This window comes from Trachemys scripta, chromosome 22 (assembly GCF_013100865.1).
Source record: "Trachemys scripta elegans isolate TJP31775 chromosome 22, CAS_Tse_1.0, whole genome shotgun sequence".
Taxonomy (NCBI): domain Eukaryota; kingdom Metazoa; phylum Chordata; order Testudines; family Emydidae; genus Trachemys; species Trachemys scripta.
The window spans coordinates 7,529,579-7,544,648 of NC_048319.1; the positions used below are offsets into that span (position 1 = coordinate 7,529,579).

General features: G+C 51.2%; 1 protein-coding gene across 7 annotated transcripts in view; it reads left to right on the forward strand.

The window, feature by feature from the left end:
• Positions 1–15,070, forward strand: part of PTPRS (protein tyrosine phosphatase receptor type S) — a 110,813-nt gene that overhangs the window by 81,613 nt on the left and 14,130 nt on the right. For 4 of the 7 annotated variants that reach the window (XM_034755296.1, XM_034755298.1, XM_034755299.1 and 1 more), the window contains 4 exons: positions 485–597; positions 7,825–7,922; positions 10,989–11,112; positions 14,798–14,973. In XM_034755296.1, coding sequence (XP_034611187.1) covers positions 485–597; positions 7,825–7,922; positions 10,989–11,112; positions 14,798–14,973 — 511 coding nt within the window. Of the gene's footprint in view, positions 1–484; positions 598–3,254; positions 3,303–7,824; positions 7,923–10,988; positions 11,113–14,797; positions 14,974–15,070 lie in introns of all 7 variants that reach the window. The other 3 variants (XM_034755294.1, XM_034755295.1, XM_034755301.1) reach the window with 1 other exon arrangement.

The window sequence follows — 15,070 nt, forward strand, 5'->3', positions numbered from 1 at the left end:
TTTTACACCCCTGAGCGACAAAAGTTTTAACGACGAACATGCCAGTGTAGACGTAGCCTGAGTCGGTTCGTAAGTGTGTGCAACTTGCAAACCGAGACGATGAAAAGAGGCTGTAGCAGAAAAGCCGCCCATGTGGGGTTGAAGGTAAAGCCCCCTGGTCATACAAAAGCCTGTCAGGTGCCTTCGTGGCCGTAGCCCTCGACGTACCATGGAGTAGCTTCCAGGACATTGGTATTGGCTTGCAGGGTCGTTGGGGGAACGTCACATCCGCTGAGTGCCACATGAGTGCAAGTCGCATTCTTTGTGCCGTGCACCCATTTTCTGAGCCAGTAAGTCATTCAGGTCATGGCTGCATTTGTCTCAGCCTCGCATGAGAGTGGCACCCGCTTACATCAGGTCCATGCTCGGCTGCTGACCTCCCCGAGTCAGTCAGTCGGCAGAAAGGGCCCCAAACCAACCGGCTTTCTACTTTGGTTTTTAAAAGCAAACGGAAAGACTCCGAGCCGCGGACGAAATGTCTCCTGAACAACGCTGAGATCGCTCCTCACCACCCCAAGGACCCGGTGGAGATGAGACGCATCAACTTCCAGACTCCAGGTAACTGGCTGCAAACCAGCCTCTCCCCCTAGGAAAGAGAAGTGGTGTGACTGCCCATCCCCCAGTCCCTTCCTGCCTGCTTTAAGGCTGCCTCTGCTGCAATCCAACTCTAGCCAAAAACACAACGGAGAGACCTCTTGTGCCCTGTCTATGCTAAGCGAGAGTGCTGCATGAAATCCATGCGTGGAGCCCTCTGGGGTGGCAGCATCTTGTGTCCCCACACAACAGCCACTCCAGCCATTGTGAATGGGTTGTACCAGATGGCTGCAATGGCTGGGACCACTGTATCTGTGGTCCAACTGGACTGGTTAGATAGGCAGCCATGACTTAGCCAGTCCTCCTGACTCCATCTCATAATGCGGGGCCTCAGATTTGGAAATTACCCAAGGGCCCCAGGGATGGGAGCTACAGGATTCCCAGAATGCACCGGTGCAAGCACATCTGTAACGGGCACGGCGTGCCGATGCACCAAAATAGTTCTTCGGAAACGGCTCTGTCGTGCGGAGACATTAATCCGTCACCAGGAGAAGCAAGACAACCAGTCGTTCGTGCAAGCACCCTCTTAGGGGGTCCTGCTGGTCTTCTTCCCCAGGTAGTAAAACACCTACCCACCTCGCAGAGAGGCACCAGGCACCCACCCGTCTACACCTACGGGCCTCCGCACATGTGCATGGGTCAGCTGGCTGCATGGCACTTCTGCAAGCCTCCACCGACATGCACCCAGCACGGGCACTTCCCCACATAGAGGGGCACCCGCACCGCTGCACAGAGCGAGGCCCGCACGCTGGTCCACTGCTCGGCTGGTGGGTCCCCAGAGCAGGAGGAGTTGGAAAGGAATTTGTTGTGCTTTTTGGGGCTGGTTGTCGTTTTTGCCGTTTTGTGCTCGTTAGTAATGTTTCTGCAGCTCCCCCCGCCCATCCCTGTCCTTGGGATTGCCTCTGTTTTTTTGGGGGGGAGAAGGGGAGCTGGGAAGTTGGTAGCTAATCAAAGGGCAAGGATTGCTGCTGAGCACAAGGGCAGTGCTCAGGTCAGATTCCCACAGCGAGGAGATGGGAGCCGCCTTCCCCATGGTCCGTCTCAGCAGCCCAAGCTTTGTGGTTGGGTCAGGGCTGAATCTCCTTAGGTAGCGAAGGAGACAGGTTCAAAGCAGCCCCTGGGGACTGTTCAGCAGCAGCCAGAGTTGTCGTGGACTCTGGTCCAAACTCTGCTGCGTTACACTGGTGTCAATCCAAAGTAACTGCAACGGAGTCAGTGGAGTTACTCTGGATTTTCAGCGGTACAGCTGAGAGCACAATGGGTCCCAGGCTGATACCGCTCCTCAGTGCTGCCTCTCTGATGGTGCAGGGAGTCCAAAGTGCCCTTGAAATCCTCCTGCAGCCTGAATCTCAGAGGCGGGGATGGCGCCCAGTGTCGCTTGGAGAGCTTGGGTTATGGCAGCACTGTCTGACCTTCCACCCTTTGTAGGAGCAGTTTCCCAGAGGAGCTCCAGCTGCAACTCGCAGCAATTCACGTTGCGTTAAAGGAACCGTTTCCAAGTGCCCACTGGGGAAACGTGCTTTATGACGGGTGCAAATGGGACACTCAGCAGAACAGCTCCTGTTGGGCAGGGAGGGTGAATTCATCCCTAGGGTAACTCCATTCATACCAGTGCCTCTACCCCAGGGAAGAAGGAAGCTGGAGCGAGAGGGGGCTGGAGTTTGCATCGAGCTTAGGGTGCCCACTTCCCCAGGCATTCTAGCACCTAGGTATCGATTGGCGCATCCAGAGCTAGGCCCCATCTGCAAACAGAGGCCAGCACGTGAGAGAAGTGCTCCGGACTGGAGTCATTTCCACCTCGGCCCTAGCCAGCAAGCTCAGAAGAAGCTAGTCGGTCTCAAGTGTAATAGCTGATGTATTCTTTAGTGGCAGTCTTTCCTGCCCTTGCAGAGGGCTGGCTTGATCAGAAAGCCACTTTCCATCTTGGATCATTGTAGACCAGCAAGTCTGTTCCCTGTTGGCCAATGCAGGATTGGTCTCTAGTGTGTCCTTCAAGGATGTGCGCAGTGTAGTTTTAAATGGCCCCAGCCATAGAATTGTAGGACTGGACGGACCTCAGTAGGTCATCTAGTCTAGTTCCCTGGTGATGCCTTCCCTTAGGGAACCATTGCACAAAGAGAGCTCAGTGGTGGTGACTTTATCTTAATACTTATTCGATAATTCAGGTGGGGATTTTCAAAGAACGAGTCAGGCACCCAGTTCCCACTGAATTTCCGTGGGAGTTGGGTGCCCCTTTGAAGACGCCAGCCTGCAGTGTGTCGATGGTGAGGAGAGATCCATGGCTCAGGTTGCAGGTGTGAAGCCACTAAAATAAAATCTAGTCTGGCCCAAAGACTGGCCCATGCCCTGTTCTCTATAAAGGCTCCCTGTGTTCCAGAGAATCTTCATGCTGTCCACAGTAGCAAATGAGGGACTGAGGGGTGGGGTGCACACACAGGGGGTTGGGGGAAAGAAAACACTTTTCAGTGGCCCTGCCCCTACCGAATCAGCACAAAAAATTAACTTTTCATTTCCTCTTAAATTTATGTTGCTTTTTCCGTTTGATTAGCATGAAATTTAAAAAAAAAAGAAAAAGAAAAAAAGTGTATTTTTATTTATTTATTTTTTACTGTTTTCTGCAGATTCTGGTCTGAGCAGCCCTCTCAGTGACCCTGAGTTTGACTTTGAAAGTTAGTTCCTGTGTGTTTTTGTTCCTGTTGGTTTACATTTTTTTTTCCTTTTGTTGGTTTGTTTCTTTTGTCTTTTTTTCTTTCGTTTTTTGTTTTGGTTTTTTTGCTAAACTCTCTGTGTGTCCCTGTGGCGTTCGCCATCACATCCCTCTCCTGTGCCATCTGTTTGTCTGAACCGCGCTTCCAGTTTTACAGTACCAAACGCAGGCCTTGTCAAAGTGACAGTAGTGGCGACAGTAACAAAGGGACGGAGCTCCTAGTGGCTGACATAAGAGACGCCATCCGTCCCTCTGCCTGTCTTGTTCTTTCGCAGGAGAAAAATCCGGGTTTCAAGGCTCCCGTGTTAAAGGTGTTTCAAGTCTGAACTTAGAACAGTCCTCAAAAGCTCGGCTAAATGTGCATCATTCTGATCTGTGGGAGACAGCAGCTCTATGTACACTGGTCTGCGTGTGTGTTTGTTGCTCCATTGTCTGGGTAAAGGGGAGACTGTAGCAATAGACCATACTCCTCCGCTCTCCTGGTAAGAGACCTGCACTGACCCCCTTTTATGACAAACTAGGGAAAAGGCCATTTCCAGTACCTGGCAGCTCCTTAGCGCTGACCTGGAAGCACTGTCCTCTCTCTATGGTCTGCACCTCCGCTGGGTTTCACAAAAAGCACCGTCCAACTGCAGGGAGTTTGCGAAGATAAACAGGCTGTGGCCCGCACCAGATGTTCGGGTGCCGTTTCTGCGGAGTTGGCTGGTACATAGAGAGTGGAGTGATAAGATTAGAGTGGATCAAGTGTTTGAAATGCTAGATGAGACCTGCTCTAAGACTTTGACCCGGTAGAAGCTGGGATCCGGGCTCCTACGTCCTTTTGGCATGTTAGGCAGTTACTGACCCCTTGGCTAGGGGCTTCCAACACACACTGACTTCAGTAGGACCTGCAGATGCAGCTCTAAAGCCTTTGCTTGGAGTCCTAGATGACGGGTTTGGAACAGGCCTCTCGACAATTTCGTCCATTGTTGGCACTGAGCTGAAAGGACCCTCTCCTCTCGGTACAGGGGTGGTCCCAGATGAACCCATCTGTGCTCCTCTGCGAAATGACATTACCAGCTGGTTGCTTAATCCAAACCCATATCTTTCCTCTCCCTCTCGACACAGTGCATTTCAGGATCTTACGGGAAACCCTGATGTGCCTGGCAACCTGGCCGGGAAAGTGTTTACTCATTTCAGAGAATTCCAGCCTGGTTTCCTTATCCCCATGTCGGATCAATTCCAAGGGTTCTTTGTCTGCCCTAAGAGACCAGGAGAGAGGCCAGTTCCCAGGCGCACTCAGCTGTTGGTTTACGAATGGGGGTGAAGGGTGGGGTGCAGGGACACACTGATGCCTGGAGCCTGAGATGGCTGAGGCTTGTTCACTGGAGCTCTGGCAAAGGAAACATCTCCTGAAATCCATTAAAGGAGAATGTGACTTCCATGGTGCAGATCTTGGATGGGGCCCTTTCCCATCATCGTCTGCATGATGGGATGGACAGAGCCCTCGTACTGGGACCAACTAGCCGGGGAGCCTCTGGTTTTCTTGCTTCGTTTGCTCCTGTTTGTTTGTTTCTTAAACCTGTATATTTATTGTTTGGGATTTAATTTACGACTCTGTTTCTAATTGCACTTCAGCTAATAATCTGTAGCTCCTCCCAGCAGAGTCAGATTCAGGTGGTGGCAGCTGGCCCATATGCTGGCTGTCTGCCTCGCTGCCTTCCGCCCCAGGTGGGAGGAAGTCAGTGGGAGGGGTAACATGTACAGATCTGGAAACAATTTATTACGTTGCCAGTGGTTGTTCTGAACAGGGCTCAATTTGCTGTAATGGTCAAGAGAAGTTTATGGCCCTCTGCAGCACTTACCTCTTACCCTCAGAGAGGGCAGGAGGAGGAAGCAAGGGTTCTGTGCTGAATGTTTGTTATAATGTTAGCGTAGTGCGTCACTTCTTCTATACATGGAGAGGCCGCCCCTTGGCCAAAAGGGTCCCAAAGCTCTTTATGAGCTAGATGTATACGAAAGAAACACTTCGCTGCCACCACTGAAACACAACTATCTCTGGGGTGTAACGCAGCCACGCTGCAGAAACTGAAGGAGACTCCCATGTCTGAGGACAGCAAGAGGTGTGTAGAGAATTAGGCAAACTAGAAACCCACTGGCTATGACCCCTTCCTTCCACGAGCCAGGAGAAATGTTCTAACCTGACCCTGTTGGGCCTAAGAGGCCATACTGGTCCAGCTTAACCTCCATAAACCTTTTGCCTCCTGGTTTTGTTTTGTTTTTTATTCTCCGTGTCCCCATTTTCTGCCTGGCTGTCCAATTCCGGAAGGGATGATTAGATAGTTTGGGAACAAAGGCGTCTGACTCGGGGCACCGATCTTGGGCCAAGCCCTCTTCTATCTGGTGAACCCAGTCTGTGGGCTTGGGAGTGAAAAACACACTGTAAAACTGAGGATTGTCATGCTTGCTTTGCCATCTCTGTGCTGAGTTTTCAGAGTAACTGACCATGCTGCTGCCGCCGCTACTTACTTTGTCACACACGCCACCAACGGGGCTCGAAATTCTCCATGGCTCCCACCTCCCCATCTCCCCTTTCCGTTCGGGGGGGGACGACAATGCGGTGGCTTCTCAAAAGGTTGCCCGTGTCTTGGCTGGCAGGCAGCGGAGTGGAGATGCTGCTAGACCGAGTGCCCAGATCTTCCCAGGTATTGAGTTGCCTCGCTCCCATTGCACTCAGTGGAAGTTAGGTGCCTCAGTACCTTTGTGGTGTCTCGGCCAGGGTGATTTGATGCAGATGAGCAGAGCACAAAAAGCTTTTCCACTCAGGTTTCTATTTGAGTGCTTGAGAGCAAGGGATGGGTGGTGGGGATTGTTCCTGAGTTCGCTCTCCCCCAACCACCTTTTCCGCTCTCCCTTCTCCAGTCGTCCTAGCTACAAATCTCAAAGCAGGATGCGCAGATGAGTATGAGTGTCAGTCCAATTCCAGACCGAGCCCCGCCACCAGTCTCATTAGCCCGCTGGGACAGTCTCCTTCAGACCCAGACGTCCTAGGAAAGGGTGCAGTGTGATCCCTTTTCATGACTCTTGCCGGACATGCCCATGTTGATGCAGAGGGCGCTCCCTTTGCATTCAGAGACCCAGGCCATACAGAACTCAGCGGAGTGGGCTTAGGGGTGCTCCAGTCTGGCAAACCGCCCATGAGGTGCCAGGTTTGGAGAGGGCAAGGGGCATCCTCCTGGAAGGGTGAAAAGCGCCCCCTTCTGGTGCCGCTTTGATCAGAGAGTGGCACCACCGGAACAGGCCCGTGGAGTCTGCCTGTAGTGTAGGTGTTTGTCTCTGCAGGATTGCTCAAGAGCTAGTATAGGGCAGTGGTTAGGGTGCTCCCCTAAGCTGCTAGGAGTCCTGGTTCAATTCTTCGGTCTGCCAGTTAGTGCAGCAGACTTTCAACGGGAGCTGCTCTGGCTTTCCTGTTGAAGCTGTTCCACTTTAAAAATGGGGGGAGGGATAGCTCCGTGGCTTGAGCATTGGCCTGCTAAACCCAGGGTTGTGAGTTCAATCCTTGAGGGGGCCATTTAGGGAACTGGGGTAAAAATCTGTCTGGGGATTGGCCCTGCTTTGAGCAGGGGGGTTGGACTAGATGATCTCCTGAGGTCCCTTCCAACCCTGATATCCTATGACCCAGAGGAAAGAGCAGTGGGAGGAGATGGCCACTGGCCAGCCATGCTGTGGAAGGAGCCTCTTCACAGTGATGCACTGAACATGTGCTTGGCATTTGGGGCGGGGGGAGAGAGGCGTTCCCAGAATGATGTAACGTTTCCTTTATGCTGGACAGGATTAAGGGCAGCTGACCCAGCCCTGGGGTGTTTCAAATCTGAACTTAGAACAGTCCTCAAAAGCTCGGCTAAATGTGCATCATTCTGATCTGTGGGAGACAGCAGCTCGATGTATGCCCTAGGCCAATATGCTCCCCAGTGAGCTTTAGAAGGGTTTATTATCCCATGCAGAGCCACAACAACAACTTTGAAAAGCCTCCCCGCCTCTCTCCCATCTGCACTCCCCTCCCCACCCCCTATTATCATCGGTCAGCAAGAATTCTGCCCTGTCCCTGTCTTTGAGTTGGTGTTTGTTTACGACCATGCCGAGTGCTGTGACATTTGCTGCGTAGGTTTCCTTTGGCAGAGTTTGCTCGTTTCAAGTCCACTCCTGGAATCGCTAACAAGCATCTGCTCTTTGGATTTGTTTTTCCCTTTTTATTTTCTTTTGGTAAATGTTGAGAATGGGGCCATCACGGGGGAAAGCTCTCATTTTCCTTTTTACTTCCAAGGATACAATTTCGAGCCCTGAATCTTCTCTCTTCTAACGTCCCTCCTTTCATTGCAGATCTCACATTGTAATTTTTTTCTTGTTTTTATTTTTTCCCTTGTAAATTATGCAACATTGACAATTGTTTTTTTTATTATTATTATTAAATGAGATTTCTTTTCTCCCGCTGTCTTTTCTGCTAGGTATGCTCAACCACCCACCAATCCCCATCTCCGAGTTGGCAGAACACACGGAGCATCTCAAAGCCAACGACAACTTGAAATTATCCCAAGAGTATGAGGTACAGGCAACAAAGGGCACGTTGGGTGGGCCCTCAGAAGCATGAGCCTAGGAAATCCACCCAGACCCCAATCCAGCAATGCAATTAGGCACATAGAAGTTGAAATCAGTGACACTAAGGAAGCATTTTAAGTTAAGCACTTGCTCAAGTGCTTTGCCGGATTGGGATGCACAGAGCAAACAGTGTCATGTAGACACATTTGTGTGCAAATATTTGGATTGTAAGATCTTTGGGGCAGGGACCATCATTTTGGTCTGTGTTTGAACAGCACCTAGCACAATGGGTCTTGGTCCGTAACTGGGGCTCCCAAAAGCACCCCCTGAGGCGTTTTCAAAAATCTATTGAGACCTACAGGTTGTAGGAAAATCTATGAGCCTTAGCCAGCTCTCCTGAAGAAGGGGAACTAGGTGTCCGTTGCTAATAGCCCAGAGGACTGTCTATTGCTCTCCTTTGTATCACTGATAGCTCTGGGTCCCAATATGGCCAGTCACTAGCAGGGCCCTCGGCACGAATAGGAGAAATAAAACCCCAGACCACAGTCTGCTACTTCTGTTTGCATTTTGATTTGCCCACATCCGCGAAGCTCCCATTTCCGTTCTCTGCAAACACTCTGGCGCCACGCACTCAAGTGTTAGCCAAAGCCAGTCGGTAGCTAGAACGTCACTGAAAGCAAGTTTCCGAGGTGGGTGTTTGCCCATAGAACTCACCAAGTGCAGCTGTCACAATTGACTGTCGCAGCTTACTCTGTGACTTAAGTTACATAAATAGCAAACTGACCAGCCTATTTAATTATTTGTTCATCATACGTGCTGGTAGTTGCGAGGCGAATGATTCAAGTCTAGACGGTCCAGCTCACAAAGAGAAAGGAAGGGAGTGATTGGTTGTGAGTTTTATCACTTAGCTCTACTTGCTGATATTAGTGATGCTCTAGAGCAGGGGTAGGCAACCTGCGGCACGTGTGCCGAAGGCGGCATGCGAGCTGATTTTCAGTGGCACTCTCACTGCCTGGGTCCTGGCCACCGGTCCGGGGGGCTCTGTATTTTAATTTAATTTTAAATGAAGCTTCTTAAACATTTTTAAAACCTTATTTACTTTACATACAACAATAGTTTAGTTCTATATTATAGACTTATAGAAAGAGACCTTCTAAAAACGTTAAAATGTATGACTGGCACGCGAAACCTTAAATTAGAGTGAATAAATGAAGACTCGGCACACCACTTCTGCAAGGTTGCTGACTCCTGGTCTATAGACAGCTCCTCGCCGTAGCAGCTGTTGTGGGGGGAAGATTCTTTGGCTCTATTGGGGTCTTTCACCCCCATCTCAGAGTCTGGGGAGTGCGTGGAAGTCGGAAGCCAGTTAATATGCTCTATACAGATTTCAAAGTCTCATTTGCATAATGCAATATCCCAAGTGCCCTGGCTTAGTTCCAGCAAAACCTCCTCTAGTTGGGGAACCAGAGCTAAACAAACAGCACTAATGAAATGAAAGCGAGGCGAGATTAGAGGGATAGAGAGCAAACAGACACATTACAACAGTATAAATACCCATTAGTTAGAAATGCTCCGCAGCAAGAGAGCGAGAGGACATTAGTGTCTTGCGGTTTTGTACCAGCTTTTCCACCTCCTCTCAGCCGCATGGCTCATAAAACACACACCAAGAGCACCAGATCTAAGCCATGCCCCAGGAGAATGGAAACACTGCAGGTTAGGGTGCCGAGGGGAGGGCAAAGGAGCTAGCAATTGCCTATGGGTGCACAGCAAGGTTCCAGAGCCCATGTTCATGGGACCTGGAGGCTACTGGTTCAAACAGCGCGTGCATGCAGTATGCCTGTCCCCCCAAACTTCTGCCCCCAGGAGGGGCACAGGCAGGAGTGAACAGCGGGGAGTACTGCAGAATGTGCCACTGCCAAGCTCTGTTTGGAGGACCCCCCCCCTCCCCTGCCCCCGAGACTCTCCAAAGTGATGGCGGAATTAAGCCCGAGTTTTATTTAATTCTCTGGCTGAGGATTTAGAGGTAAACATAATTAACCTAATTTCCATATCTGGGACAGCTGGACTTAAAAACCCACCAACCCTGGCATAAATCATCGGGACAGGCGGGGAGAGGATTTTTCTCTCCAGTGCATTCCACTGTTCCCCTCTTTATCCCTTCCAGGAAAGACCAGATTCCTTAACCCTTGTCTGACCAGGGAGAGGCACCACTTCTCCTCCTGCCAAATGGGCACATGCCAACCGTTGCAGGGTCAAAGCCTCCACGGGCCCCCTTGTCCATTACTTTCCTCATGCAAGAATGTTCCCTGCTTTTCAGTGCGCTGTCCAGTTTTCAAATATCCCAAACAATGCTGCTTCCCCCGCTTCTCTTGGGACAGGACAGTTCCCTTCCCACTGTGTCGAATACCCCTCACTGAGAAGGAAGTGTTTCCCTGATATTTAGCTTAATTTTTCCCTCTCTTACTTTTATTCCATTATGCTTTGTTATCACCCTTTGTCCCATCCCATCAGGTACTGGTAGAGTTAAGTCTCTCTTTTTAATAATTTCTTAGCTAAAATGTATAGATTTTGCTCTACCGTTTATTCCTCATAAATCCATCCCTTTGGCCCCCCCAATTATATCTGTTGCTCTCGTCCCAGCTCCCTCCCAGTTGTCAATCTATTTTTGGTAACACGGTGCCCATAACAGAGAGCCAGAATAATAATTCTAGGCACAGTTGTACCACAGCGGTACGGAGAGGAAGTTTTCGCTTACCTGCTCCTTGACTTGATGCCTCTGTCTGTGCAGCCTGAAATTGCACTGGGCTTGTGTTTGTTTGCATTGTAATGGAAAATATCCCAAGTGCGCCTGGGGCAAGTTACAGAAAAGGAGAGGGGGGACGTATCACCGTGACAATACTGAAAGCAGTGAGGGGAGGGTCGGTTACTGTTCCTGGGGGCAAGGGATGGAGAGCACCCCATTCTTTGGCTAGATCTGCAGAGCCCGGACTTGACCCGCAGTGGCAGAATGCACAGAGCTGATCACCGCTGCTCCTCCTTTCTGACTAATTGTTTTCTTTCCTGATTCTTCCAGTCCATTGACCCTGGCCAGCAATTCACCTGGGAGCACTCGAACCTTGAAGTGAACAAGCCCAAAAACCGCTACGCTAACGTGATCGCCTATGACCATTCCCGCGTCATCCTGCTGCCCATTGAAGGTAACCATGGTGATCTCTACTTCTGGACATTACCGCTAGCCTGTGGTTTTTTCAGGGGAACACAGGGCACTGTGGTCCACAGAGTCCCATGATACTGCTCTCTGCTCTCAGTCTCCTCTCACCAGGTCGCTGGTAGAGCAGCAGGCAGAGTCCTGTCATGATAATATGTTCTGATCCTGGTCACACTCCCTGCATCCTTCGTTTCAAAGGAGCGTTTATTTAGAAGCTGTGTTCCCTTTACTTGAAGGTTAGCCTGCTTTAGCTCCCAGCTGGATGTAGTCCCGAGTTACGGGAAGAATCCAGACTATATACTGGTTGGAAGAAACCCGTGGCGCTTTCAGAATCCGTGTCAGGCTTGAAGTGAGCCTCTGAGACCCTGCTGGTGTTTTTGACACGCTGGGTCTGCTCCTCATTGAATATTCAAGGCCAAACCGGAAGCCTCCCTCTAAAAAACCCTTTCCACTAAAATGCTAATTAGCAATAACACTTGGCTTCGTAGCCTACAGTCTCTTTCCTAAGCAGTTTCCTGAACTGACATGTGACTGACACACCTGAGCTAGTCGGAAGACTTGCAATAAACTGCGCAGCTCCTGGCGCTCAACGCAACCACCAATTTGCAAACTGGGATGAGAGATGCTTTTGTGGAGAGAAAAGCTGTTCTGCTAACAGAGTCGCTGCAGTGGGGCTTCCTGGGCTGGCTGCCACTGAGGTGACGTTCTGCTCTAAGCCTCTCACCCTCGTGTATTGTTCACGGTTGGCCTTCTTCAGTCAAGAATTGTCCTTCTAGGCATCAGGAGCAGGACCTGGGACAAGTTCTAGTGACCCCCCCTAGCTGGTGTTAAAGGTTAGTTGAGAAATTCTAGGGATAAGGCGAAGGGCTAGAATCCATCCCTTTCCACAATAATTCCAGGGGAGGGGCATTTCCATTGCTGAGGAAACCATGATAATGGAGCTCTGCCAAGACACCAGCATCAATTTGGATCAGCCTTGGCTGTTGCTGAAGGAGGATTTCTAACATTTCTCGTTACAACGATGACTGTGTCTCAGCTTGTTTTCCGTCTGAAATTAATATTGCATGAGCCATTTAAACTGTAGAGCTAGGCTTTCAAAAGTCACATTGTCGTATGCACTGGAAGAGAGAGCGAGAGAGAGAATTCCTGATGTTTCCAGAACACCTGGAACAGTCTAGTTCTGCCCGAAGCCCAGGGAGTGTCTGATGCCAGCACAGGTGCGGGCTCTATGTTTAGTGTTCAAGCTGCTAAAAGATGGCGGCTTAAAACCCCCATGGTCTAGACCAATCTATTTATTACTGTGGGCCAGTATACGAAACCCCGCCCCCCCATCACCCTAGAGACCCCAATGCCCCAACCCGCCCACAGACCCCTCTACAGCGTGGGGCCAGGAGCGGACCCCAAATGCGGGGCAGTCCTACCCTGACCCCACCACACAGCAGCCAAGAGCCTGGACCCGGCAGGGCAGCTCTGAGGCCAGACCCTGCTGCAGGGGGCTGGGACACCACCAGGTAGGGCAGCAGGGCCCCGGACCCTGCCATACCAGGCGATGGGGCAGCCTGCACCCCCAACTCCGTGGGCCCAGCGGCCTTTAGCACACAGCTGGGCCGCAGCTGTGTGCTAACTGGGCCATGGATTGAGTACCACTGGTCTAGCCATTTCTGTCTATCTCCAGAACAGATACAGCACCGGCAGTGATGGGGCAAGCTTCTCTCCTGCTCAGTCAACATATCACAACCCTGGCAAGATGGGAGTTGTCTTCATGGCCCCTTCGGTGCTTAGCATCTCTGCCAACGAAGTGGTGTTGGGTTGTGCAGTGGGGACACCTGCATACGAGGAACAGGCCTAGGTCCCAAATTATCTTACACAGGCATTGAAGAGCCACCAGATGGTAACTGCTTCCAGTCATGTGCTTCCCCTAGTTAATCCAGACACTGCACACACCCAGCAAGGCCGTCCAGTGAGCTGTTGGAGAACGTAAAGCTCTGTGCTTGGGTGTGGCCTGTTCTTCTGTTTCTTCCATTCCACCCTCCACCCAGACAGCTCTGCGTTAGTCTGTGCATAGGAATAAGCCTGCAGCTGCGTGACGGTGGCTGGTAACCAAAAGCACTGGGAGAGGGGGCATGTTTTGCTCCACCAATTCCCAGGCAGCAGTAGTTCTTTCTTCCTGTCTCGTGCCCCCATCGTCCAGCCGTTTTCATGCCCTTAACTAAGGAGAGACGGTAACACAGAGGAGGAACTGGCAAGGCAGACGGGCAGATTTGCAACCCCACTTGGAGACTGATCTGCAGAGAGATTTACCGAAGCCAAAGTCCTTTCCTCTGCACTAGCTGGCAGGTTCCCTCCCCGAAGCCTGGGCTTGGGTTTGTTTTTTTTCAGTTGTTCTTTAAATTCTGTTTTTGTCAAGTCTGCAGTGTGTCAGCTGTGCCCGGTGAAGGGGGGCGGGTAATTTTCGTTCAATGACTTCTCTGTAACAAGGCCTGTTACACGGCAAAACATCGCCCGAGCTCCCAGCCACCATTTCAAAGGACACGGCCGGCCCAAGGGGGCTGCAGAGATTCATGCGAGAAGCTCAGCCTTTGTTGACGCTCGTGCTGCTGCTACACAGCTGCTCTTCCACTTGGAATTTTTACATTTTGGAGGAGGGAGGCCAGGGTCCCTCCAGAAATTCAATCAAAGCCTGTTTCCCCAGGCACCTGAAATTACCCACTGCCTTTGAAGACTGGCAGGCAGTTCTGAATGGGTTTAGCATCGCACATAAACCAGGCTAACCCTGTTGGCAGCAGCGGCAAAGAGGACGGGAACCCCCCTCCTTCCCAAAAGTTGAGTTCAATGTTTCTCTGTTGAGTTAATCTTCGGAAAACAAAAACCTGCCGCTACTGCCAGCAGCTGGGTGTAAGGAGTTACGGGACAAATCCCCACACAGTGGTAGTCCTCTTCGCCAGTCATAAGTGGCTCTCTAACTCCGACCCATAAGACAGACACCTGGCAGGGTCCGGCTCTCTTCCTGCCGTGCATCCTGCTTTTCACCACCCACCTAAAAACGCTTCGTCAAAGACTCCGGCAGGCAGCTCTCACGCTACACGCTTCAATCGGGGCGAGTCACTGTCTGTCATTTCCAAGCCGCCTACTTCCCCTGCAGACCCCAGCCCTGTTTTCCGTGCCTCGCCCAGTCACAGTGCAGCTGGGCTCATCCACAGACGATCCAGGGAGTCCTGACTCACTGCTTCAGAAACCCATGGCGAAGAGACGTGTCTGGGACATCGATCCAACCAGGGGTGGGACTCTCCTATGAACTGTGCAGCGCATCTCATTAACCAGATCCATATTTGGCCCCAGAAGATTGTAAGCTCTTAGTGCAGGGACTATCTTTTTGTTCTGTGTTTGTGCAGTGCCTAGCACCATGAACCTCTGGTCCATGACTTCAGCTCCTAGGTGCGAGTGCAGTATAAATAAGATACGCCAGGCTTGGTATTCGATATCCCCGCCTCCTCCCAAAGTAGCTGTCTAGTGGAGATGTCCTTGGCCAGATCCTCAGCTGAGGTAACTTGGTCGCTGATTTACCCCAGCTGGGGAACTCACCTGCTATCTCCGATGAGGGAATTCAAGCTGCTGTAAAGCTCTTCCCCCTCCAATAAGGCAAAATCAACTGACTCTCTGCCACTTTAATGCAGGGATTGTGGGGAGCGACTACATTAACGCCAACTACATCGATGGCTACCGGAAGCAGAACGCCTACATCGCCACACAGGGCCCTCTGCCAGAGACCTTTGGCGACTTCTGGCGGATGGTGTGGGAGCAGCGCTCAGCGACGGTGGTGATGATGACGAAGCTTGAGGAGAAGTCACGGGTGAGACACTTCAGCGAGATGGCTGGCTAGTCATGATCCGGGGAGGTGCTGTGGAGGGGGAGAGGTGGAGACCCCCAAGGGAGGTGCATGCGGAGAA